Source organism: Nomascus leucogenys, chromosome 7b, assembly GCF_006542625.1.
Source record: "Nomascus leucogenys isolate Asia chromosome 7b, Asia_NLE_v1, whole genome shotgun sequence".
In the NCBI taxonomy this organism is placed as follows: domain Eukaryota; kingdom Metazoa; phylum Chordata; class Mammalia; order Primates; family Hylobatidae; genus Nomascus; species Nomascus leucogenys.
The window spans coordinates 47,638,660-47,664,294 of NC_044387.1; the positions used below are offsets into that span (position 1 = coordinate 47,638,660).

Consider the following 25,635-nt stretch of genomic DNA (forward strand, 5'->3'; position numbering starts at 1 on the left):
GTATCCCCCAACTGTGCACTTCCTTTGCCCCTTGCAGCAAATCAACTCTGTTCCTGACACCCACCAAGGACCTATTTCCTTGACTCCAGGCCCCAGCAGAGTCAGTGACTTGTGCTCTCCCTGTGCGGCATGGGCACAAATGTTGCTAAGTGTCAGCCACATGCAAGGGCCATACCACCCAGCATCCCCCACAGCTGCCTAGAGCTCAGGAGGAAATGTCCAGTGACCACGGTCCATGAGGTCATGGCATGTGCAAAGGGTGTTATTGGCTTGTTTTGAGGAAATATTTTAGAGATGTGGCACAAAGTGAATCAGCCCCCAGTGGTGGAGCAGAGTGGGCCCAGCAGGGGTGCTGCGCATGGGAGGTGAGGGAAGGCCTCACTTTCTGCCTTCTTGAGAGGAGCAGGTGGCACTCTGCAGGGAGCAGGGGAGTCCAGACCAGGGAGTTCTGCAGCCACTGGGTCTTCGTGGAGGTGGCATGGGGCCATCGCTGCCTTGAGGCAAAAAGCCAGGCCCAGGACAGAAGAGTTGGTGCACTTTGGCCCAAGCGTGAGGTGACCGGGCAAAGCCAAGCGCTGCCAGCCCCAAGCTGGGGATCAGATGGAAAAGTCATCCTGGGAAACGACAGAGCCCAAGGGTTTGCTGGGTCTGCATGGGGCACAGGTGCCGAAGATGGACAGGCCACAGCACCAGGGTGACAACATCAGCCTTCAGTTCCTGGGCAGGGGGAGAAGGGCACAGAGCAGGGCCCCAGGGAAGGATCCAAGGTGCGAGGGCCTGGAGGGCTGAGAAGTGAGTAGGCAGTGCAGGTGACCTGCCAGGAGGGCCCCAAACCAAAGTTGGGGTCAGTGCTGGGGGCGCAGGGGAGGGCAATGGGTTTTGGTTTTGATGCGGGAGCAGCCAGACTTGTTGTGCGGCTGCTGTGTGGGCCACGTAGTGATGGGTGCGAGCAGGAGGGGCGCAGAGCTCCAGAGCCTCCTCAGCCCCCAGGAACCCACCTTACATGGTGGACTAAAATGGAGTATTTGAAGGTGTTGTATGTTCCAGCCATCTTATTGGATTTATTTTTTAAGTTAGTTTTGTTCTTTTCTAGCATCATCTTTCACACGCAGGTGTGGAGGTGCATAGGTGTAGTCAGCACTTGGGGTCTGAGTCTCATACATTGTCTACACTGAGCCTGGCTGTCCACACACACACGCACTCACATGTGCTCATACACAGTCACCAGTTCCACCTCCGAGCTCTGCTTCCCGTGTCCCAGCCTGAGGAGGGGCTCTTGGGCATGAAGGGCTTTGAGCATCTTGGTCCCTGAGCTCTTTCACAGACCGTAAAAGGCATCCCTCTGGAGGCCATCCAGGAGTCAGAACATCCGGTCCACAGGGGGCTATTTACGCCTTGTCTCCCCTCTTGTTTGTAGCCTCCTGTCACATATTTGAGTCCCTGAGCAGTGCATACCATACACTAATGATTTGAGTGTGGTTTTCATCTCTGCCACTGACTATAAACTCCTTATAACAGCCCCTGCCCCAAGGTCAGTGAGACGTGTTTCTCAGGCGCCTGGGCCTTGCACACACCTTGGCTTGTCCCTGGAGCATCTTCTTGCCTTGCGTAGGAGCCTGCTCTGCAGGGACCAGAATCAGGGTGGATCTGCATGGTGCAGTGACTCAGGGCTGAGGGCCTCTAGGGTGTGTCCCAGGCCAGACCCTGGGATGAGGCGGGAGCTGTGTCCAGGAAGGGGACGATGGTGGCCCTTGGCCAGGCATTGTCTGGGTCCCCACAGCCGGAAACTGCCTCGCTGCCCCAGCAGCAGTGGGGGGTGGGCAGGAAGCTGAGGCCTGGCCTCACTGGGACCAAGGGAAACAGGCGTCCCTCCTCCCTGCTCTGCAAAAGGAAAACCCAGCAGTTGGCAGGAAACCCCCAAATGGCAGAGGAACTAATTTCTCATGTCTTGGCTGCTTGTTTTTCAAAGGCAGTTCCAGAGGCTTCTCCCATGAGTCACGCTTTCATTTAAAAAGATCAGGAATCCGCTGAGCATGGTGGCTCACGCCTGGAATCCCAGCTACTCGGGAGGCTGAGGCAGGAGAATCACTTGAACCCAAGAGGTGGAGGTTGTGGTGAGCTGAGATCACGCCATTGCACTCCAGCCTGGGCAACTAGAGCGAAACTCCGTCTCAGAAAAAAAAAAAAAAAATCAGGAATCCATCCCGGTAGATTCCTCAGACCATCAGTAGATACCTTGGGTTCCCAGCCCTCATGGAACAAGACCTGTCAGCCTGTGCTATTGGAAGGTCCTCGCCTTCCAGTTAAAGCCGGGAGTGTCGGCCCAGTGCAGAATCACCTCACCACCCCGGGCATTCTCCCCTGACCCCCACTCTCAGGGACAGGCACACAGGGGTGAATGTGTGTCACCCACCTTCCAGGCCCCCTGCTGGGTGAGAAGGCAGATTCCAGGGGTCAAAATGCATGTTAGAGGCCATAGGGCCACTGAGGGAGCAACCCCTTCTGCCCAGAAGAGCCAGGGATGGCTCAGAATTTTAGACACTCCTCCCCACTGCCCTCCTTCTCAGCCACAGATGGCTTCAGTGTTTCTTTCCCTGATCTGTCCCGTGGCTCTCTTCTGCCTTGCCTACCTGCTAAAGACGCTAACCCTCCTGTTGGTTTGCTTTCAGCCTGCTGCGACCTCCCTTTCTACCCACTATGCCTCCTTGACTGCTCAGCTCTGTTCTGTGACGTTGAAAGCAGTGACCCAGTCTCACTTCTTAAAACATTTCCTTCGTGGCACCCAAAAGGCCACCCCTGGGGTCATCCCCACTTTGCTAGCCATGCTCTGGCCCTGTGGGACTCAGCCCCCTATCCTCATTCATTCCGCAGCTCCATCTCCTGCCCAGACCATGTTCTTGCAGGCCCTCAGGCCTCTTGGCCTCCGTGGAACACAAGTCGCTGTGGAAACAGAGCCCACTGCCCATCCCCTGCCTGACCCTGTTCCATCCCCATCAGGGTAATTAACTGTACCACGAGCCTTCTAATTGCTCAGAACAGAAACTTCGACACTGTCCCTGCTCCTCCATTTATACTGCCCGACTCTGTCTGCTCCTGTTCGTCACCATGGCCCTGCCCAGCCCAGGTCTTGGACTCTCCTCTAGACAGTCATCCCCTCCTTGCCAGCCCACCCTCCACACCAGGGTCAGAGAGGCCTCAAAGCCCCATCTGATCATGCCATGCCCCTCTTCAAGCAGACCAAAGGCGGCCAGGTGCAGTGGCTCACGCCATTATCCCAGGGCTTTGGGAGGCTGAGATGGGAGGATCACTTGAGGGCAGGAGTTCAAGACCAGCCTGGACAACACAGTGAAACCCCACCTCTACAAAAAATTTACAAAATAGCTGGACATGGTGATGTCTGTAGCCCTAACTACTGCCTGTAGCCCTAACTACTCTGGAGTCTGAGGTGAGAGGATCTCTTGAGCCCAGGGGTTTGAGGCTGCAGCGACCCATGATTGCACAGCTGCACTCCAGCCTGGGAGACAGATCAAGACCCTGTCTCTAAAAATAAAACACAGACCAATGGCAGTGCTTCCCTGTTAGCATAAAGCTTGGCCTGCCCTGTTCCCACAGCCCCTCACCCCGGCAGCCCCTATGGCCCCATCTGCCCAGGAACCTCATGGACCACACACAGCCACTTCCTCTGCTGAGCGTGCCCGTGGGTCCCACACCCCAGGATCAGCTTCCTGGAGCTGCTGTACAAATGACCACAGACCCAGTAGCTTAAACAACAGAAGTGTGCCTCATGGTGCTGGAGGCTGTCATCTGAGATCAGGATGTTGACAGAACTGGCTCCTTCTGGTGGTTTGTGGGCAACCCTTGGCATTCCCTGGCTTGTAGGCTCATCCCCCAGGTCTCTGCCTCATGTTCCCATGGCATTCTCCCTGTGTGTGTGTCTGTGTCCAAATTCCTCCCCCAACCTTTTTTTTTTTTTTTTTGAGACGGCATCTTGCTCTGTCGCCCAGTCTGGAGTGCAGTGGCACAATCTTGGCTCACTGAAACCTCCACCTCCTGGGTTCAAGCAATTCTTCTGCCTTAGCTTCCTAAGTAGCTGGAACTACAGGCATGTGCTACCACACCCGGCTAATTTTTGTATTTTTAGTAGAGATGAGGTTTTACCATGTTGGCCAGGCTGGTCTCAAACTCCTGACCTCATGATCTACCCACCTCAGCCTCCCAAAGTACTGGGATTACAGATGTGAAGCCACCGGCCCAAATTCCCCCTTTTTTATAGAGACATCAGTCACTGGAGTAGGGGCGGGCCTACTCCAGCATGACGTCATCTTAACTAATTCCACCTGTAATGACCCTGTTTCCAAATGAGCTCCATTCTGAGGTACTGGGGGTTAGGGCCTCAGTGTATGAATTTGGGGGGGACACAATTCAACCCAGAACACTCCCCACCCCCCGCGGTCCCCAGCTGGCATGGGTGATCCCTCTGCCCTCCTCTGGCCAGGAGCCGTCATCAGCATGGATGTCAGGCAGTTTACTTGCCCATCAACAGCCCCCTCCCCACTAGCCCCAGGCCCAGGTATGGTCCAGCTCCCCACCAGATGGTTGCGCATCTGCCTCTGCTGTCGTGTGACCTTCCTGTCCCAGCTCCCTGAGGACAGGGGCCGCCCTGCTGGCCATGACCCCTCAGCATGTGGGCTGACGGTCGGGGAAGGGGTGCTAGGTGTGGTCTCCTGCTGGGGGCTGCCCCTCACTTCCCCCTCCTCATCCCTAGGAAGGCCCCGCCACCACTTGCCGCTGCTCTGGCCCATGAAGCAGTTTCACAGCTACTACAGACAGACCTTTCCGAATTCAGGAAGTTGCCCAGTGAGGAGGAAGAGGAGGAGGAGGAGGATGACGACGAGGAGGAAAAGGCCCCTGTGACCTGTGAGTTCTGTTTCTTCTGAGGTGGCCCCAGGGCTGCTTAGCAGGTAACAAAGGGTGAGGACATCGTGGGAAGCCCACTGATTGGGGTCCCTAAGGGTGCTGGGGCCCTCGCTCACAACGGCAGCAGAATCAAGGAGCAGAGAAGGCTTGGGGCCCCAGCGAGGTGGAGGGTGGCGGTCACAGCCCTCCACAGGTCACATGGTTCCCAGTCAGCCCACGAGGCAGGGGTGGGTGGTGCAGATACCCTCCTGTGTCCTGTCTGACTAAAGTTCCAGAACAGCCCAGGAAATTAAAGATGCTTATCCCATTTCACAGAGGATCTCACAGGTGATCGATCTCTGGTCATGCAGCCAGGTTCAGGTGCCCTCAGTGTTGTAACTCAGTTAACATGCGCCCAGGCAGGCGAAGTCAGGGTCGGCCAGGTGGCATACCAGCAGGTCTCGGGGCAGCAGCATGGTCCCCTCAACGCTCGGGCCCCCTGCCTCAGCTCTCCCAAGTCAGGATTCTGTTGGGTGGAGACGCTCTATGGTGTCCGTGAGCCCCATGGTTAGATGCTGGTGGAAGCTTGTCTGTCAGCCTGCTCCTGGGACAGCCATAAGCATAGTTTGGCCAGGGGAACCCATAAATGGAGAGGGCTGCAGAGCCATTGCACAGAGGATATAATCATTAAAAAGCAGGGCTTTTATTTCATGTGACTTTCTTTCATTCTCCTAGTAATTTCATTTTATTATATTTCGCCAAAGTGTTGGTTGATGTTGGAGCAGAAATACAGGGAGTAAGAATCGCAGGCTGCAGCAGGGGTGCCACAAGGGGGTAGCAACGTCCCACCCAGCTGAAAACTTGTCCCTGGACAGGCCAGCAGGCAGCAGAGTTGCAGCGGATTTTCCCTTCCTTGCCATTTCCTGTCTGCCATTTCCTTTCCCTTCCTTTGCCATTTCCTTTCCTTTCCCTGTTGTTCTAAATTCGGCATTACTAGTGCATGCGTGCATCCGGGGAAAAGGAACAAGGTGGGAGAAGAGAGAGAAAGCGAATACCCGAGGTCGCCAAGCATCAGTCGGTGCCCGCGCTCTCCTCCTCGCTCTCGTCCCCTGCCCTCCGCCCTGGCTCCCTGCCCGCATTCCCTGGGAGCGCAGCCTTGCCTTAGCCTGGGAGACAGCTGTCCACAGTGACAAGCGGCCATTGTTCTCCGCCGAGCCAGCAGGCTTCCGGCTGGCCGGTGGCAGCTGCTGCTCCTCCGCTCTGCGGCCCACCAAGGGGGCGCCGCCACCGCCCAGCCCCGCCCCGCCCCGCCCCGCCTGATGGGTCTCTGTCCGTCCACGCGGGAGACAGCGCCACCTGCCGGTGAGAAGGAGCGTTGCCGCGCCGGCACCAGCCCAGTCCTACGCCCGGGGCTCCTGCAGGCCTGGGAAGGAGGGAGGGCGCAGCCAGAAGGAAGTCTGCTTCTCTGTCAGAGCGCCTCGCATGCAGTCCTGCCTAGCGGCCTTGATCATGCTCTCCCTGTCACAGAAGTAGAATGTAGTCAAGTTTTTGGACTCCAAGCCATTCTTACAAAATTGCATCAGAGTGGGGATCGTATTGTAAGAATTGCCCCTGAAGGGCAGCGAGTGGCTGAAACCTCTGTGTGGCTGCCAGTCAGCCCCTCCCCGGTGACTGGATCAGAGAAGAATCCAGAAGCGATTCTCGAGGTTGCAGGGCTGCAGCCCTTGGCATGGGGAGTCCGTGGGCCGGGCAGCACTGCCTCAGCCGCTGGCCTTTGCCTGAGCAGAGTCTAGGCTAAGCGGCTGTTGGAAATACAGTAGCCCCCGGGGCGAGACCGTGAGCCACAGCGGCAGCTGGGGTCTCCCCCAGCCCGAGCTCAGGCCTGGTAAGCACCAGGAGCCCAGTTTCCAGAGGGTGAGGAGGAGCCCATGGCATTTAGGGGCAGTTTTCTGGGCACAGTGGCCCGCAGACGAGAGGAAGAGGAGGCAGCGCTGCAAGGACTGGCAGGACGAGGGGGGTTTCCTGCGGTTTGCAGGGGATCCACTGGCCAAACTTGTGTGGAGCTGCCTTCCCTGAGCTGGGCCTGCCCGAATGAGTTCTCAGGCCCCTCCTGCACCCACAGCGTTGCCAGTCCCCAGTTCTTGCCAAATGCTTGAATAGGCCCCTGTGTTGGCTATGGCAGCAGCAGCTGGCTCTGGGTGCCCCCACCCCTGCCTTGACGCATGGATTCCCAAGGACCTGTCTTTCTGTGACCTCCTGCGTGCATAAGCCCTGATGTTCATGGTTCTTCCTCGGTGGCCCCCTCTGGCCTCAGCCCTTCTCCTTTTCTTTCACAGCCTCCGCCTTCAGGCAGGAGCTCTTTCCTTCTCTCAGTTCCCCATGTTCTTTGGGTGTGGCCTGTGACACTCAACTCCTGCCCTCGGCTGACTGGCCCTGATTCACCATGCTTGCCACATGCACCTGGGCTGGCAGGAGTTCCAGGAGAGTTTGTGCATTGAAGTGACATGAATCCCTGAAGCCAGAGCCCCCATGGTTTCCTTTGGGCCTGTTACTGGTTGATCTTTTCTTGAGAAGCCAAGCTTAGGTAGGATTTGGGTATTTTTCCTTTTCAAATGAATATTGTGGCTTATATTATTTGTTGCTACCTAACAAATTGCCCCAAATGTAGTCACTTAAAACAACAGACATTTATTCTCCCAGTTTCTGTGGGTCTGGAATCTGGGAGCAGCTTAGCTGGTTCTGGTCCAGGGTCTCTCACCGGGTTGTGGTCACATGGTTGCTGGCTGGGCTGGAGGGCCTGCTTCCAAGGTGGTTCCGACACACGGCCATTGGCAAGAGGCCCTGGTCCCGTCCCATGTGGACTCTCCATGGCGCTGCTTGAGCATCCTCACAGCTCAGATTGAGCGATGAGAGGGAGGGAGGAAGAAAGTGAGAACACACAAGGTGGGAGGCGCAGGGCCTCTTTGTTTCGTAGCCCCTGAAGCACACGCAGTCACTGCCACTCTCTTCATCAGAAGCAGCCAAGTCCCACACTCAGCGGCGGGAAGTGAGCTCCACCTCGCGAAAGGGAAAGTCAAAGAATTTGTGGACATGCTTTAAAGCCACTGTCACACGAGACTAACACTTGTAATGAAAAATTGGGGAAGTATTAAGAAAGTGGCCGGGCGCAGTGGCTCACGCTTGTAATCCCAGCACTTTGGGAGGCCGAGGCGGGCGGATCACAAGGTCAGAAGATCGAGACCACGGTGAAACCCCGTCTCTACTAAAAATACAAAAAAAATTAGCCGGGCATGGTGGCGGGCGCCTGTAGTCCCAGCTACTCGGAGAGGCTGAGGCAGGAGAATGGCGTGAACCCGGGAGGCGGAGCTTGCAGTGAGCCGAGATTGCGCCACTGCACTCCAGCCTGGGTGACAGAGCGAGACTCCGTCTCAAAAAAAAAAAAAAAAAAAAAAGCGTACTTCAGGAAAAAGCTGTCCACGGAACTGCCACGTGCAGGCACACTCTGACACCTTGGTTGTGTGCTGTTCCTGCCTTTTTCTTCTGGCCCTGGTGGTTTTTCATGGACCTGTAGTTAAACTGCATATGTAATTTTCCTCCTTTTTTCACTTAAGTATCATGACATAAGCATTTTACATGCTTATAAACGCTATAAAAATCCATTTTTTAGTTTTCTGTTTTAAGAGACCAGGTCTCCCTCTGTCACCCAGACTGGAATTCAGTGGTGTAATCAGAGATTACTATAACCTCGACCTCCTTGGCTCAAGGGATCCTCCTGCCCCAGCCTCTCAAATAGCTGGGATTACATATACCACCACACGCAGCTAATTTTTTTTTGGTTTGGTGTTGTTTGTTTGAGACAGAGTCTCGCTCTGTTGTCCAGGCTGGAGTGCAGTGGCGCAATCTTGGCTCACTGCAACCTCTGCCTCCTGGATTCAAGCACTTTTCCTGCCTCAGCCTCCCGAGTAGCTGGGACTACATGTGCATGCCAACACGCCCAGCTAATTTTTGTATTTTTAGTAGAGACGGGGTTTCACTTTGTTGGTCAGGGTGGTCTCAAACTCTGGACCTCAAGTGAGCTGCCTGCCTTTACCTCCCCAAAGTGCTGGGACTACAGGCATGAGCCATCATGCCCAGACTGTTTGTTTTTAAGAGACAAGGTCTCTTTATGTTATCCAGGCTGGTCCTGAACTCCTGACCTCAAGCAGTCCTCCCACCTCAGCCTCTCAAAGTGCTGGGATTACAGGCATGAGCCACTATGCCTGGGCTAGTTTTTTTTAATTAAGCTTTTTGTTTTGAGATAATCCTAGCTGCACATGCAGTTGTAATAAATAATACAAAGAGTTCCCTGTACACTTTACCCAGTTTCCTCCAATGGTAACATTTTGCAAAACTATAATAAAATGTCACCACCAGGATCCTAACATGGTCAAAATACAGAGCAGTTCCATCACCAGGATCCCGCCTGTCACCCTTTTAAGGCCACCCTTACACCCCCACCCCTAAGGACCCCATCCCTAACCACTGGCAACTACTAATCTTCTCGGCTTCTACCATTTTATCATTTCAAGAACACATATAAATGGAAGCATATGATGTGTAACTTTAGGGGACTGGTTTAATTCTCTGGAGATTAGCCCAGGTTGTTTGATGCGTCAGAAGTTCATTCTTTGCCATTGTTGAGTGGTATTCAAAGGTATGGGTCGACCACGGTTTGTTTAACCATTTCCATATTGAAGGACATCTAGGCTGACTCCAGATTTTGGCTGTTCCAGATAAAGCTGCTATGAACATTTGTGTTCAAGCTTTTATGTGAACAGTCTTCATTGTTCTGGGATAAGTCTGCAGGAGTGCCACGGTGGGGTCGTATGGGGGTTGCATGTTTCGTTATGAAAATCATATTTAGTAGCAGCTTAATTCTTCATCAAGAGACTAGATCTTTTTTTTTTTTTTTTTGAGACAGAGTCTTGCTCTGTCACCCAGGCTGGAGCACAATGGCGCGATCTCGGCTCACTGCAACCTCCGCCTTCCAGGTTCAAGCGATTCTCCTGCCTCAGCCTCCCGAGTAGCTGGGATTACAGGCGCCCGCCACCATGCCCGGCTAATTTGTGTATTTTTAGTAGAGACGGGGTTTCACCATGTTGGCTAGGCTGGTCTCGAACTCCTGACCTCAGGTGATCCGCCCACCTCGGCCTCCCAAAGTGCTGGAATTACAGGCGTAAGCCACCGTGCCCAGCCAAGACTAGATCATAATTTAAGTATCATTCCTTTGTCATTGGATAGATAGTATTTCTATATGTCCAATTATAAGTGATTCTGTACTTTGTCTTTAAAATTATTTTTGTGTTTCTGACGATTTCTTTAGGGTGGGTTCCCATGAGTAGAGTTGCTCCATGGTAGGATGGGAGACTTCAAGGGGCAAGTTGCCAAACTAGACATTTCAAATTCTGGTAACAGGCTGCCATGTGTGCGTTATTGAGTTGATGTGCTCACAATGCCCTGGGAGGTGATGGGGGCTTTGCAGGCCCATGTGGGAGCTGTCAGAGAGCCAGCGAGGCCTCAGCTGGCTTGGTTGGCACTTCCCTGACAATCCCTCCATTGTGCCCATCAGTGCTGGATGCCCAAAGCCTGGCACGGAGTTTCTTTAACCGCCTTTGGGAAGTCGCCGGCCAGTGGCAGAAGCAGGTGCCATTGGCTGCCCGGGCCTCGCAGCGGCAGTGGCTGGTCTCCATCCACGCCATCCGGAACACTCGCCGCAAGATGGAGGACCGGCACGTGTCCCTCCCTTCCTTCAACCAGCTCTTCGGCTTGTCTGTGAGTGCTCCCGTCCAGACCCTGGGGACAGCTTCGGAGGACCGGGGTGAGGGTGGGGGCCCCCCAGGTACCGAGAAGAGCTGCCCACCAAGGCTGAGACAGGAGAGACACCCGTCAGCCCCTGTGCTTGCCCAGCAAGAGACTAAGAAGGGCAACAGTGTGAGTCTGTTAGGGAGGCCTGGATGCCACGTTCCCCTGACTGCAGCACCAGGAGCCACCTGGGGCAGCCCCTCATTTTATGCTTGTAGCAACTCGTAACAGATGGTGAAACCGAGGCTCCTGTGAGCTGTCCTATTCCAAACCTCCCAGTTTATAGGCACATAAGCCGGGCAAAGGCCATACTGATTCTCCCAGACTCTACCCCTTCAGTGCCTGGCGCTACGCCCCCCCTGGGAGCACACTGGGTCCCGCGGGTCTGTGACTCCCACCGCATCCCCACCAGGACCCCGTGGACCGCGCCTACTTTGCTGTGTTTGATGGTCACGGAGGCGTGGATGCTGCGAGGTACGCCGCTGTCCACGTGCACACCACCGCTGCCCGCCAGCCAGAGCTAACCACAGACCCTGCGGGAGCCCTCAGAGAAGCCTTCCGGCGCACCGACCAGATGTTTCTCAGGAAAGCCAAGCGAGAGGTGAGGACTGGCAGCTGGGCCTCAGGTGCAGTTTGGAGGCCAGTGGGAGTCCCGGCCTCTGCAGCGAGAAAAACGCCAAAGGGGCTGGTGGTGCCAGAAGGTCCTCACTAAACACTGCCAGTGGTCCTGCCATTTTTCCTAAAGGGGCTTGGTTCTCACTTGAATGGAAGCAACACAAAGCCTGCCCCGACCCAGCATGGTGGGCCTCTCATCCACACAGACCTGCCTGGCGCAGAGGGTCTGCTGGCCTCGGGGAAGGCAGCTGTGGTCAAGCGTTCCTGGGATTTTGTTTTAATGAGATATGGCAAGGTGACAGACACAGACCAGGGCCTTAACAAAGAGTCTCCTACTCACAGTTCCTGAGAGGAGGGGCCACGCTTCACAGGGCCATGCATGGGAAGCACTGGGGTAGTCGGGGCGCAGAGAGAAGAGAGGGAAGCTTGGCCAGAGCCTTCTCTGCATCCTCCCCAGGTGTTTGCTCTCTCAAGGAATCAGCTGGCCTGGGAAGGAGCAGCCCCTCCAGGACCAGCAAGGCCCCAAGATGTCAAAGCATCATAAAGGGGGAAATATGTAAAACCTGATTAATCTACTGCCTGCCTCCCCTTCCTCCTCTAGGCAGGGTCTCAGCAGGCTACCGATGTCCTCTGGGAACACTCGTTCCTCGGGAGGTATAGCCACGTGTAGGGATGAGGCATTTGTTTCTGAAAGAAGAAAGAATGCAAATACATCAGGCCCCTCCTCTGTGAACTTAGCCACTCTGAACCTCACCAGCAGAATTTCACTAGGTCCTCCTTGTAGCCCAGTGAGGTGAATACTAATATTGTACCCATTTTAGACATTGGGAAACTGAGGCTCAGATTGCTTAAAAGACCTGCCCCAGTGAGAAGCCACCAGGGGAAAGGTTCACTTTCATCACACGCTCTGAGCACAGACCTTCATGGAAATTAGCAGAGCTGGGCTTTGCATCTCAATAGAAAACCGTGCAATTTCTGCAGCTGCAAGGACCCCAGTGAAAAGCAAACAAGTCTCCACTCCTGACCCCTCACCTCAGCCCCAGGAAGTGACAAAGGCCTCTGAGCTCAAGGCTGCCTCCCAGAGTAGAAAAGGGATTCTCTGAAGCAGGCATAACCACTTTATTGAGGCTGGGCACAGTGGCTCACGCCTGCAATCCCAGCACTTTGGGAGGCAGAGGCCGGTGGATCACTTCAGGTTAGGAATTCGAGACCAGCCTGGCCAACATGGTGAAACCTCGTATCTACTAAAAATACAAAAATTGGCCAGATGCGGCGGCTCACGCCTGTAATCCCAGCACTTTGGGAGGCTGAGGTGAGCGGATCACTTGAGGTCAGAAGTTTGAGACCAGCCTGGCCAACATGGTGAAACCCTGCCTCTACTAAAAATTAAAAAAAAAAAAAAAAAAAAAAAATTAGCCAGGTGTGGTGGCACGTGCCTGTAGTCCCAGCTACTTGGGAGGCTGAGGCATGAGAATCACTTGAGCCCAGGAGATGGAGGTTGCAGTGAGCTGAGACTGTGCCACTGCACTCCAGCCTGGGTGACAGAGCAAGATTTTCCCTTTAAATAAAGAAATAAATAGCCAGGCGCAGTGACTCATGCCTGTAATCCTAGCACTTCGGGAGGCCAAGGCAGGCAGATTGCCCAAGCTCAGGAGTTCAAGACCAGCCTGGGAAAGAAACATGGCAAAAGCCTGTCTCTACTAAAAACACAAAAAATTAGCCGGGCGTGGTGCTGTACGCCTGTAATCTCAGCTACTTGGGAGGCTGAGGCAGGAGAATTGCTTGAACCCAGGAGGCGGAGGTTGCAGTGAGCCGAGATTGTGCCATTGCACTCCAGCCTGGGTGACAGAGCAAGACTGTCTCAAAATAAATAAATAAATAAACATCTTTATTGAGATACAATTGACACGTAGTAAGTGGTGCATATTTGAAGTCCACAATTTGGCAAGTTTTGGCTTATACACATATACACCTGTGGATTCCTCATCCCCGGAAGCTTCATCCTGCCCCGTGTCATCCTCTGCCCTTCCCTACCTCCTCTCAACTCTCATGGGCCCTCTCTCCCTGCAGCGGCTGCAGAGCGGCACCACAGGTGTGTGTGCGCTCATTGCAGGAGCGACCCTGCACGTCGCCTGGCTCGGGGACTCCCAGGTCATTTTGGTACAGCAGGGACAGGTGGTGAAGCTGATGGAGCCACACAGACCAGAACGGCAGGTAAGGGGATCCCTGCACCCAGGCCCAGGATATTCCCGGCCTCCATCATGCTGGGCCCACAGGGGAACCCCATCCAGCCTGGGAACTTCAGGGAAGTATTAATCCTGGCACCTTTTAAGAGGGGGGGCTCCCCGCCTGATTTGAGTGGCCAGAGGATCCCACGTGAGCCCTTCCTGAGAGCTCTGTGGGTCACAGCTATACGGAGCCCAGAGCTCCAGGGTAGAGCACAGCCCTCTGCACTGACAGGCATCCCAGTGCAGTCAGCACGGCCCAGTGCAGACCAGAGCCCATCATACACACGGACAAGGAGGCCACAGGCTGTGGGTGAGGAGGGCCTCAAGGAGGTGATGCTGCCCCAGGGCTGGAGGGAACCTGGCTTGGGGCTGTACTGAGTAGAGGCTGCCTGGGACCCTGGCACTCAGGTCATCACCTGGACATGAGGATGACAGTCCCACTCAGACCTCTTCTCACAAGACTGTCTCATCCGTGTGTCTCCTGAGGTTGGATTGCAAGTGTTTAGATATCATGGAATGACTGTTTATCCCTCAAACCCCACTTTTCCCACGTGCTGTTCTCCACCAGCTATGTTTGATTAACCATGCACATGGTGGATAATTCTACATCAGCACATACGAGCACCCATCCTTTCTTGGGGCTGCGGACATTGCATTCATTATGCAGTTCCTTGTGGGTGAGCATGAAGATCTTTTCAGTCGTTCGGTGCTAAAAATAATGCATCTGTACCTACTTTGTGCAGCATTAATTGCCCAGAGTCAAATGTACCTATATCTGTAGGACACATCCCCAGAAGTGGGATGGCTAGGTTAGAACTGATGCACGTACAGTCTGAGTAGATTTGCCAAGCTGCCCACCTCAGGCCATGCCAGGCTGGGCTGGCACTACATGCCCAAGAAGGTCCATTTCCCCACAGTCCCACCAGCCTGCAGGATTCTTCCTGTCAGGTAAGAAGGCTGTCTTGGGGCAATTGTTAAGTTTGCTTTTCTGTCACAGAGTGAGTTTGAGCATCTTTTCAAAAGCTGAAGATCATTTACACAGCCTTTCCTGCAAAGACTTTTTTTCCTTTGCCTGTTTTTCTTATCAGTTTATAGGTTCCTTGTATATGTGAAGGAGGCTGGTTCCTTGTCTGACGATTTGCAAATATTTTTCCATGCATCTTTTTTTTTTTGTTTATGGGCTTTTGCCACATGGAAGTTTTGTGTTTTTCTGTAGTTGAGTGGTCTTTCTTTTTGTGGCTTCTGGGTTTGGAAAGCACAGTAGAGACCACCAGGACTTGATGATTGTAAGTCAGGGGCAGCTGCATTCCTTGGCCTTTCACTGCGGCTTATGGTCTGGGATGGGCCTCCTGTATGTCCTCTCCCCATTGTACAGAGGAGAAAACTGAGGCTCAGTCACTTGCCCAGAGCACACCGCCGAAGTCACAGATAGTTTCTGCCACTCCCCTGACTCCATCACCTTGGGGGAATTTGGCACCTGCTCCCTAGTGGGCTCTCCTCCCCAGGATATTCAGTCAGATGAAATGTGGCCAAGTCAGGATTCGTGCTGGGCCCACCCCCACCTGCTGCCTGCACACCTGCAGGCTTAGCATTCAGCACCCCCTTAAAGCCCAGTGGGGACTTTGTTCAAACACTGCCTGGGCCCTGCAGTATGGCGCCGTGGCAGAGCATGGACAGATGGCCTTGCTTGGTCCTGGCTCTACCACTTCCAAGTCCATCACACAGGGGTCCCTGGAGGTTTGGGCTGAGGATTGAGTGTCCCAGTGCATGTGGAGTGCAGAGATCACAGCTTGCACAAGAGAAGCACACACAGGTATCTGTGTTCTTGACTGCAGCCTGCATGGGCCAAGGAGTTCAGGTCCAGTGCCCCCCACCTCCCCTTCCCTGCTGCCATGCTCTGTAGGCTTGGCCCCTCCTGCTGTGATCCTGATCACAGCCTTCCACCCTAGAGAATTAATCACAGATCCAGGCCAGGGTTCTCCCACAAAAACAAGCATCATGTCGGTTACAAGAGCAAGAAACTGGCGTCAACCTGGCGAGCTTCAACAGGGGTCCAGCAGTGGCCCAGAGCAGCTTCGAGGAGTACGTGGGGAGTGCATGGTGCTCTGCCTTGTTCTGCGGCTGTCTGAACAGTCTCCTGCCTCTGCACTCAGTTCAGCCTCCAAACACTGAGTGCCCACTCTGCACAGGATACTTTGTTGAGGCAGTGAGATAACACAGGACCCACTTCCTGCCTCTAAGTCTAATGGGGGAGCAGGAGGAGGGCAAGGACCTGGGCAGGATGTGGCAGAGAGATGAATGGAATGGAGCCGCATCTCAGGCAGGTGCAATTCCTGCAGGCCAGGGGAGAGACCAGGAGGAAAGGGCAGGTTATGCCAGAATCAGGGCCAGGTGTGGAGGTGTGCCGCAAGTGATCCTCCCACCTCTCAAGCCTCACGAGACAGGAGATGGCTTGAGCCCTAGAGGTCGAGGCTGCAGTGAGCTATGTTCATGACACTGCACTCCAGCCTTGGCAACAGAGCAAGACCCTGTCTCCAAAAAAAAAAAACAAGCCCCAGGATCAGTGAGTAGGAGACTCGGGGGGAAGGGGACAAGACCCCTTAGCCTGGGAATATGTTAGTCCCGGACCAGACTGAGCCTGGCCAGTGTGTGACGGAGGTGGGAGCCACTGGAGGAGAGGAGGACCCAGGTGCAGGGCCAGGGTTACAGGGGCGAGCCCGGGGAGCCGGTGCAGCCTGTCCAGCACAGGGGGTGTGGCATGGCAGGAGAGGGCATCACAGGCTGCAGGGGAGCAGTGCGGCCCCCGTGCCCTCCTGCCCTTTGGCTCCACCCTGTCCCACAGCCATCCTTGGTGGTGGGGAGGGGCTTCAGGTAGGAAGGTTCTAAGCTCAGCCTGCATGGCCCCCTGTGGGGGAGAGCCACCTCCAGAGGGCATGGGAAGCAGATTGCCTTTCATCCTCCATCATCTGCCCACATGCCTGCCTCTAGGACATTGAGGGGCTGGAGTGGGCTGGGGTGTGTGGGCGACAGAAGCAGAGAAAGGCTCCTGATTCTCCATGGAGCATCCCACGCTCACAACCCCTCCCCAGGGAACGCCTCTGAGGCACAGGGGAGGAGGCGCTGCTTCCTCTGCAGCTCCTCGCCGTCTGCAGGCGCCTTCACACGTGTGTGTGGGCACATGTATGTGTGAACATTCGTGCGTATTGTGTGTGTGTCCACCTGCCTCTCCCCGTGCCCTTTCTCCTGCCCTATTCTTGGCTCTCTCCTGCTCTTCCCTCCTTCCTGGTCCTCCTTGCCTTTCCCTTGCCCTGCTCAGACCCCAGAGGTGGCAGATCTTAGACCCAGAGAGAGCCTTGAGGTCCCTGTTCCTGCCCCCTTCATGGCTTGATTCTCCAGCTCAGCTGGGACAGGAGCACCCAGCCTACCAGGCACTGGCCCAGTTGCCACACAGGCTCATGGCTGCAGCGCCCAGGAAGGCCAGGACTCCTGCAAACCCATGTGATTCCCGCCATGATGCCCTCTACAAGGGAGCCACACAAGGAGGCCTGGTCCTTGGTGCAGGCGTCTGGAGAGGGCTCCCTCCCCCAGGCCTCCCACAGTGCATGTCCGTCTGCTCTGGGGAGGGAATTGGCTGATACCCCAATCTGTCTAGGGGACACCATCACCTGGGGCATCAGAGTTCTGATGCCCAGCTGGTGCTGTGCCTGGGGACTAGAAGGGCTGGTGCTGCGTGGGGTCAGGAGGTTTACCTGATAAACCAGTAAGGGATGCCCTCTTTCCCCAGTAGACTTGGGAGGTGCCTCACTCCCAGGGTGCCTCCGTCACTCTGTCAGGGATGCTGCTGTGCAGCCTTCAGGCAGCAGGCTGTCATCGGGGCAGCCTCTCCTTTGGGCAGAGGCGGATAGGACCAAAGAGGTTTCTAGAGGACTTGTGGCTGGACCAAGCCTCTGCCCTGACCCTGGAGGAACCCAGGCCTGGGATGTTGTGGTCCCCAGGTGAGTGGAGACTGTGCCTGGGCTGAGCTTGGGTAGAGGGGGACAAGAACTAGGCCAGGCGCGGTGGCTCACACCTGTAATCCCAGCACTTTGGGAAGCCGAGGAGGGTGGATCAATCATGAGGTCAGGAGATCGAGACCAGTCTGGCCAACTTGTAGAAACTCCGTCTCCACTAAAAACACAAAGAAATTAGCTGGGCATGGTGGCACGCCCCCGTAGTCCCAGCTACTCGGGAGGCTGAGGCAGGAGAATCACCTGAACCCAGGAGGCAGAGGTTGCAGTGAGCCAAGATCGTGCCACTTCAGCCAGGCGACAGAGCGAGACTCTGTCTCAAAAAAAAAAAAAAAAAAAAAAAAAACCTGGGCGGGCACAGGCTGCCATCAGGGCCTCGCTCAGGCTTCCCTGCTGTGTGACCACTCATGTCGCATGCTCTATCTTGGCCCAGCAGCTTTCAGGGCAGAGACGGTGTCCCCGAGCTAGAGACAGGGAAGCAGAGGGATCTGTTGTCTGTGTCGGGCTCGCAAGCCTCGTGAGTGCCTCCCTGACCCAGAATGCTGCCCAGGGGCGCAGGCACCGCTAGGCGGCCTCAGATGGTCCATTCATTTTACCATTCCTGCAACTATAAAGGACTTGTGGGTTGTGTATAATTTCTTACTGTTTTTGATGAGTCTCGTTTGGGTGCATCTCTGAGCCTCCTGGCTTTGTTCCAGTGCTGTGGCTTTGAACACTGCTGTCTTAGAACGCTGCTGTCTTAGAAGCAGCTGTGCCTCTGCTCAGGTAGCAGCAGGGTGCTCCAGGCCACATCCCCCCCCCGGCCCTGCCCCCAACTCTGGCTGTGTTTCTGCAGGATGAGAAGGCACGCATTGAAGCATTGGGTGGCTTTGTGTCTCACATGGACTGCTGGAGAGTCAACGGGACCCTGGCCGTCTCCAGAGCCATCGGTGAGAGCCAAAGAGGCCGACCCAAGTGGGAGAAGGTCTCTCGGAAGCCCAGGCCTCTGGAGTGTGGCCCGCGGCTCACCAGGGGTTCAGGGAGGCAGTGCAACGGGCCGAGGGGGATTTGTCATGCACTGGGGTGATATCCTCGTAGTGTGAAGGGAACAGGGCAGATTCAGAGACTGCAGCACCAGTGTCTGAGTGTAAGTTACACTGTATGTTATTATCTCACCTAAAACAGCTCCTACAAATCTCATAGGAACCTGTGGCTCACTACCCTATGGGCTGGAAGTAGAGCTTCCAATATTCCAGAAATGAGGTTTATCCTCCTCCTGCATTCATGCTGACAATCCTTTTTTCTCTTTTGGGAAAAAAGTGGGTTCGCTGGGCGCGGTGGCTCACGCCTGTAATCCCAGCACTTTGGGAGGCCAAGGCGGGTGGATCACCTGAGATCGGGAGTTCAAGACCAGCCTGGCCAACATGGTGAAACCCCTTCTCTACAAAAAATACAAAGTTAGCTGGGTGTGGTGGCACGTGCCTGTAATCTCAATTACTTGGGAGGCTGAGGCAGGAGAAGCGCTTGAACCTGGAGGCAGAGGTTACAGTGAGTGGAGATCGTGCCACTGCACTCCAGCCTGGGAAACAGAGCCAGACTATGTCTCAAAAGAAAAAAAAAAAAAAAAAAAAAAGGCAGCCAGGCGCAGTGGCTCACGCCTGTAATCCCAGCACTTTGGGAGGCTGAGGCGGGTGGATCACCTGAGGTCAGGAATTCGAGACCAGCCTGACCAACATGGTGAAACCCCATCTCTACTAAAAATACAAAAAAAAATTAGCCAGGTGTGGTGGTGCCTGCCTGTAATCGCAGCTACTTGGGAGGCTGAGGCAGGAGAATCACTTGAACCCAGAAGGTGGAGGTTGCAGTGAGCCGAGATTGCACCATTGCACTCCAGCCTGGGAGACAAGAGCGAAACTCCATCTCAAAAATAAAGAAAGAAAAGTGGGTCCAGCCGGCATCTCATTGTCTCAGCATGCGGTCAGTGCCGGGTCTCAGGCTGTGGGCCCCGTGACCACACCTGCTCCTTCCTGGTACTTAAAAAGCCTCTCCCTCCCCAGCTGATTGCCAGGGATTTGGCACCTACCTCTCTGAAACATTCTGTCCTTTTTGGCAGATGTGGCACCTTCTTGACAGCCCCTCCTCAGTCTGTGTCTTTCCTTGTGTCTCTGGACACTCCAGGAAGTGAGGCCAGGATGGGACGGCTAGGGCAGAGAAAGAGGGAGCTCGGCCGGGTGTGGTGGCTCATGCCTATAATCCCAGCACTTTGGGAGGCTGAAGTGGGCAGATCACAAGGTCAGGAGATCGAGACCATCCTGGCCAACATGGTGAAACCCCATCTCTACTAAAATACAAAAAAAAAAAAAAAAAAAAATTAGCGGGGCATGGTGGCGCAAGCCTGTAATCCCAGCTACTCGGGAGGCTGAGGCAGGGGAATCACTTGAACCTGGGAGGCAGAGGTTGCAGTGAGCTGAGATCGTGCCACTGCACTCCAGCCTGGCGACAGAGAAAGACTCCATCTCAAAAAAGAAAAAAAGGGGGAGCTCACAGGCCAAGGTCAGGGGTTTCCATTCCCAGGCAAGTGGGAAGTACTGGGCAGTTTGCATAAGGGAGCAACAGACCCCAGACCCCATGAGGGCAGGTTGGTCTCTGTCCCTGCAGGATGTGAGGTCTAGGCCTCGGTAGGTGGGGAGGAAGCTGTGGACACCTTGGTCCTCTGACCCGGGCTCTTCTCTGCCTGTCCAGGGGATGTCTTCCAGAAGCCCTACGTGTCTGGGGAGGCCGATGCAGCTTCCCGGGTGCTGACAGGCTCCGAGGACTACCTGCTGCTTGCCTGCGATGGCTTCTTTGACGTCGTACCCCACCAGGAAGTTGTTGGCCTCGTCCAGAGCCACCTGACCAGGCAGCAGGGCAGCGGGCTGCATGTCGCCGAGGAGCTGGTGGCTGCGGCCCGGGAGCGGGGCTCCCACGACAACATCACGGTCATGGTGGTCTTCCTCAGGGACCCCCAAGAGCTGCTGGAGGGCGGGAACCAGGGAGAAGGGGACCCCCAGGCAGAAGGGAGGAGGCAGGACTTGCCCTCCAGCCTTCCAGAACCTGAGACCTAGGCTCCACCAAGAAGCTAGGTGGTTTCCAGCCCCTGCCCTCCCCTTCCTCCCATCCTTATCCTTCTCTCCCTCAAGCCTCAGGACCCAACAGGTGGCAGGCAGTGAACAGGGTGCCCGCCCCACAGTGCTTTCCCCAGCACCCCACAGCCACTCGGGACACCCCCCGCAGCCCATCTTGGTGGCTGTGGAACTGCACTGGATGGCGGGCAGATGGTGAAAGGCAGCCTAGGAGACCTCACCAAAGAGAAGAGGGACCGGCTCTTGCTCCCAGCTCCCCATCGGGCCCGGGGTGGGACCAGAGGTCATAGGTGCCCAACGGCAGCCAAACCAAAGACACCGGTGTGCATGGGGCAGCACGGTCGTGCATGTGGGACCCTGGGGCGGACCTGGGAGCCAAACTCTTGAAGCACCCCCTGGCTCAGGCCCAGCAGTGGGGTGGCCAGCCCCAGTTTCCCATTGCTCCTCTCTGCGGCCGGGGCTGGGGCGGTTCATATTTACAGATATGCCCAGCCAGTCCTGGTCGGCCACACCGGTGTCCCAAAGAGGAGAGTGCAGCAGAGCCAGGGGTCTGTTCTGTAGCAGCCACCCCCCTGCCCCCGCTCCAGGGCAGCCGTGATGTGCTTGGGCCCACCGGGGCCTTCTGGGCTGCTCTCTTCCCTGAGCCCGGAACCGGCGACGCACATGTGTCTTTTGTTGGCATGTTTTTTTTTTTTTTTTTTCCAGGGAGGTCTAATTCAGAAGCAGTATTCCAGGTTTTCTCTTTGTTTTATCAGTGCCAAGATGACCTGTTGTGTCATATAATTTAAGCAGAGCTTAGCATTTATTTTATTCTTTAGAAAACTTAAGTATTTACTTTTTTAAAGCTATTTTTCAAGGAACCTTTTTTTGCAGTATTATTGAATTTATTTTCTAAATCAGGATTGAAACAGGAACTTTTCCAGGTGGTGTTAAAAAGCCATTCAAGTGCCTTACACAGCTTTGAAGAAACTAGGACTGCAGTGGGCTCGGATAGGCCCATTGAGGTTTTTAGAAAAGCAGGATTTGTTTTGTTAGGGAGGCATGATTTTGGTGAGATCTTTCTGGAAGAGTTTTCCACCTCTTTGGGATGCTGAGCACCCCCAAGGTTCCCCCCTTCCCCCGCCGCCCAGGTGACTGGCAGGAGCTGCGACTGCCATGTAGTGGTGCCTGGGCCCGACAGCGGGACTCTGGGCATCCCGGGTGACCTTGGCCCGTCTGCCTGCATTCCTACCCCCTTGGGCCTGGCTGGATCCCAGGAAGAGGGACCTTGCTGCTGTGTGATTGGAATATTCCCAAATATCTTGTGAATTTGTAATCAAATTGGTCTCATTGGGAAAGACGCTTAATTAAGAGGCTCAGGCAAGCACAGAGGCAGCCCATGGGTCTCTGGCTCAGTCTGGAGGCAGTGGGGATGCTGCTGGGAGTCCATGGCACAGGCCACAGCCCCTCACCTTGCCGCGGTGGCTGGCAGCATGCCTGCCTTGCTGTGCCCCATGCCCTGAACAGGCATGAGAACTCTACGTCCCCTAGTGCACCCTGAGAGGCGGCTCACAAGCGACCGATCCTGGGTGCCTCAGGGAGCTCACTGAAGGCATGCAAAGTTGAAAGTGGCAAGGCTGGGGGAGGGTGTCGGGTAGAGGGAAGAGGGCAGGGGGCTAGGGGAGGACTCAGAGGCCGTCTGCAGGGCCAAGCCACAGGAAGGGCTGAGCAGGAGGTGGGCAGGGCTGCTCCAGGCAGGTCAGAGCAGGGCAGGGGGAGGAGAGGAGACAGGGAGGAAGCTGGGCTGTGTGGTCCCCATGAAGGCATTCAGAGTCCACCTGCAGACAGCGGGAGCCCCAGGAAGGTCTGCATAGCTGTGCCCCAAGCACCTTGGCCGCCTCTCAGCTCGCCAAGGAGGCATCTAGAGCCGCCTTCCTGATGGGAGCCCTCTGTCCCACAGGGAGCAGGGAGCCAGCTTTGCCCAGCCTTACCCCCCATTCTCACAGCACAGATGAGGTTGAGACCATGCAGTCAATGCATTGCTTAAGGTCTCTTATTTACAAAAAAATACCTTAAACATAGTCACTGTCATTCAGATATTCAGAGAATGGTTGGCCACCAACAATGACCAAGTATTGCTTGGCTTAACTCGAAGGCCTGCTGTCTCCTTCTGGGGGTCAACAACCAGAGCCCCGGTGCCCTCTCAGCATAGGCCCAGTCAGACACAGGGACGCAGCTCCACCCTCACCACTAGCCCACCCTGCCTGTGGGCATAACCTTGACGAAGGGAGAGAATGATTGGCATCTGCTTTTCTCTTTTCTTTGCTAATAATTCTGTTCCTGGCTGCCGAGAGTGGAGTTTCACCCTGTGGAGGTTTGGCTCATATCACCCGGTGGTCTGATTCATACCTAGCCTGAGGCTCCACCGGATGATCTCGCAGCCTCAGTGTATGGGAAACCCTTTCCCCAGGCTTGTCCTAGCACTGCCGCTCCCCACCCCTGAGCCAGGACCCCACAGGATGGCCATGCCCCATGCCTGGCAGAGGTCTGGCGCCAGCACTGGGAGCTGCTCTGCCCTTGCCTTGGGGCTGAGGGAGCCCTCGTCCACCCCTGCACAGCAGCTGGGCACAGAGGAGCGCTCTTCCATCTTGACCAGGACTGCACCGAGAGGCACTAGGTGTCTTCAGCCTCCTGGGCGACCTTCTCTTCCAGCCACAGTCCCATGAGGGCCCCTAGCCAGGGACACTGGTCTGTAAATTGTAATCCTTTCTTCAGCCCAGCTCTCCACTTGTTCCTTGTGTGAGCTGAGCAGGCAGTGCGCCTCTGAGTGTCCCTTTTGTAAGGCCCCAGGGTTGCACTGAGTCTGCAGAGGCCTCGACCTCCTGGAACGCTGTGGGTGCAGGTGAGCAGGCATGTCCTGGGGAGATGCTGCCAGCACACAGGGGCCCTCCTGCCGCCAGCAGGGTGGGGTCGTTAAGTCTTATTAGTGTCTATTCTTAAAATTAAGTGGGCTGGAGAAGAATGGAGCTCCAGATGCCAGCACCGTATATGGAATACAAAAGCTGGGGAAGCAGGGCCTGCCTTACAGGTGTGGCTGACTCTGAGCCCAGGCCTGCAGGGGTGAAGGGCGGTCCCTCAGAATCCCAGAGGCAGCCCCAGCCTCAGAACCCAGGATAGGAAATGGGTGCGTTTAGTGGAGAAAGGGACGGGGTGCAGATGGCAGGGCCAGAATGCAGTCCCCTCCCTCTCCCCTCCTCTCCTGCCCGTGGTGGTGAGCCCAGCGTGGGCACCGGGCCACCTCAGCCGTGTTCCCAGGGCTGGGGGCACAGCTCTGGCCCTTCTTAGGCCTAGCCTCGTCCTAAGCTAAATGTAAGCCAGTTGGGCTATGTTAAAGGAAGCAGTGTTTTTGGTTCGATTCTGCCTCTGTAGCTCAAAGGGGGCAGCCCCCAGAGTCCTGTGCGTTCTGCCAAGGCTCCATAGCTTTGCCAAATGCACGGAGCTCTGCCATTGCGGTGCGGTGCAGGCCTCGCCGAGGGTTTGTCTGCGTTCGTCTCGGTGGCTGCTCCTGCATGGGAGCTCTACTCCTGTGCAAGGGGGGCTTTGCTCCAGCACAGGATGACTGTCTTTCCTGTTCTTAGGGACAAGTCCCAAGATGCCAGAAAGGCAGTCTCCCAAGGACCCACCATGCAGAAGTGTCAATAAACCACGAGTTCTGAACTCTGTCGCCCGAGTCCTGCCTTCTTCCTGACTTCTGAGCATCTTGTCCCCTTTGATGTCCAGGATGTGTTTGGAAGCTGCTTTAATATTGGGGACCATCTGCAAATCTTGCGAAGCGAACAAATTCTGGGGAGAGCCCTGGTGGCCTACACCCCCCTGGTCTAGCCAGCAACCTGATTTTCCTCCCTGAGGGGCTCTGAGCCCACCCCCACCAGCAGCAGGAAGGTGACAGGAAAGGGATTAAGCCCCTGGGACCTCACATGACATTGGGGAGCCACAGGAGCATTGAGGACCCCTCATTTTATCCAGGAGCCTGATGTGCCCCAGGCGGTTCCATCCTGAGGATGGAGACACTCTGACATGACGCTCTTGCGGCCCACACTTATACCCTCCTGGCACCTCCTGAGGCCAGGTGCGGTGGCGCACACCTGTAATCCCAGCACTTTGGGAGGCTGAGGTGGGAGGATCTCTTGCGCTCAGGAGTTTGAGACCAGCCTGGGCAACATAGGGAGACCCCCATCTCTGCAGATAATCAAAAAATTAGCCCCAGTGTGATGGCACAAGCCTGTAGTCCCAGCTACTTAGGAGGCTGTGGCAGGAGGATCGCTTAAGTTTGAGGAGCTTGAGGCTGCAGTGAGCTAGGATTGCGCCACTGCACTCCATCCTGGGTGACAGAGTGAGACCCTGTCTCAAAAAAAGAACAAAGCATTGAGCCTTTCTTCTGCCCCCTGCTCCCGCCACCCTGCTCTGCCATCCTCGAAGCCTGCATGGCACTTGTCCCACATGGGAGCTCGGCTGTGGCCCAGAAGCGAGTCCACTGCAGGTTCACTGCTGGTGCTTCCCGAGGGGCAGAGTTACAGGGTTTTTTTTCCTTCCCCCTTTAGGTTTTCTTCTAAATCCTAATTTTTTTTAGTACGGTGAACATGCTTTAAAAATGCTTTTGTGTAATCTGTCATGGGAATTTTAAGGAAAAAAAATAAAAATGCCTTAACAGAAGAACTGGAGAGATCCACCAGCAGCAGGGGCAGGCAGTGCTAAGCCGTGGGGTCCTGGTAGAGAACTAGGAATGGCGGTGGTGACTGCACTAGGTGGGGGAGTGAGGCTGAGGGGGTGGGGGGCAGCGCTTGGTAGTGGGCAAGCCTCACTGTTCCTGGTGGAAGGGACTGGCCCCTGATGGCTGCTTGGACAGATATCAGGAATTCGCCTCAGGACCACCACACCTGATGGACTTTAGGGAACCCCCCACAAGGC

At 55.4% G+C, this 25,635-nt stretch overlaps 1 protein-coding gene and 1 long non-coding RNA gene across 2 annotated transcripts in view; one reads left to right on the top strand and one right to left on the bottom strand.

Moving 5' to 3' along the window:
- The window catches only part of PPM1F (protein phosphatase, Mg2+/Mn2+ dependent 1F), a 32,833-nt gene extending 8,444 nt beyond the window's left edge, over positions 1 to 24,389 (top strand). The window contains exons 3-8 of the mRNA XM_003281444.4: positions 4,766 to 4,917; positions 10,505 to 10,707; positions 11,150 to 11,338; positions 13,423 to 13,566; positions 18,423 to 18,516; positions 20,309 to 24,389. Coding sequence (XP_003281492.3) covers positions 4,766 to 4,917; positions 10,505 to 10,707; positions 11,150 to 11,338; positions 13,423 to 13,566; positions 18,423 to 18,516; positions 20,309 to 20,670 — 1,144 coding nt within the window. The 3' untranslated portion in view covers positions 20,671 to 24,389. The remainder of the gene's footprint in view (positions 1 to 4,765; positions 4,918 to 10,504; positions 10,708 to 11,149; positions 11,339 to 13,422; positions 13,567 to 18,422; positions 18,517 to 20,308) is intronic.
- On the bottom strand, positions 1,038 to 6,225 carry LOC115835979. The gene is made up of 2 exons (XR_004030962.1): positions 4,833 to 6,225; positions 1,038 to 3,357 (listed from the first exon to the last, which is right to left on the bottom strand). It is a non-coding gene; the product is annotated as an uncharacterized LOC115835979 (long non-coding RNA).
- Positions 24,390 to 25,635: the final 1,246 nt, after the last annotated feature.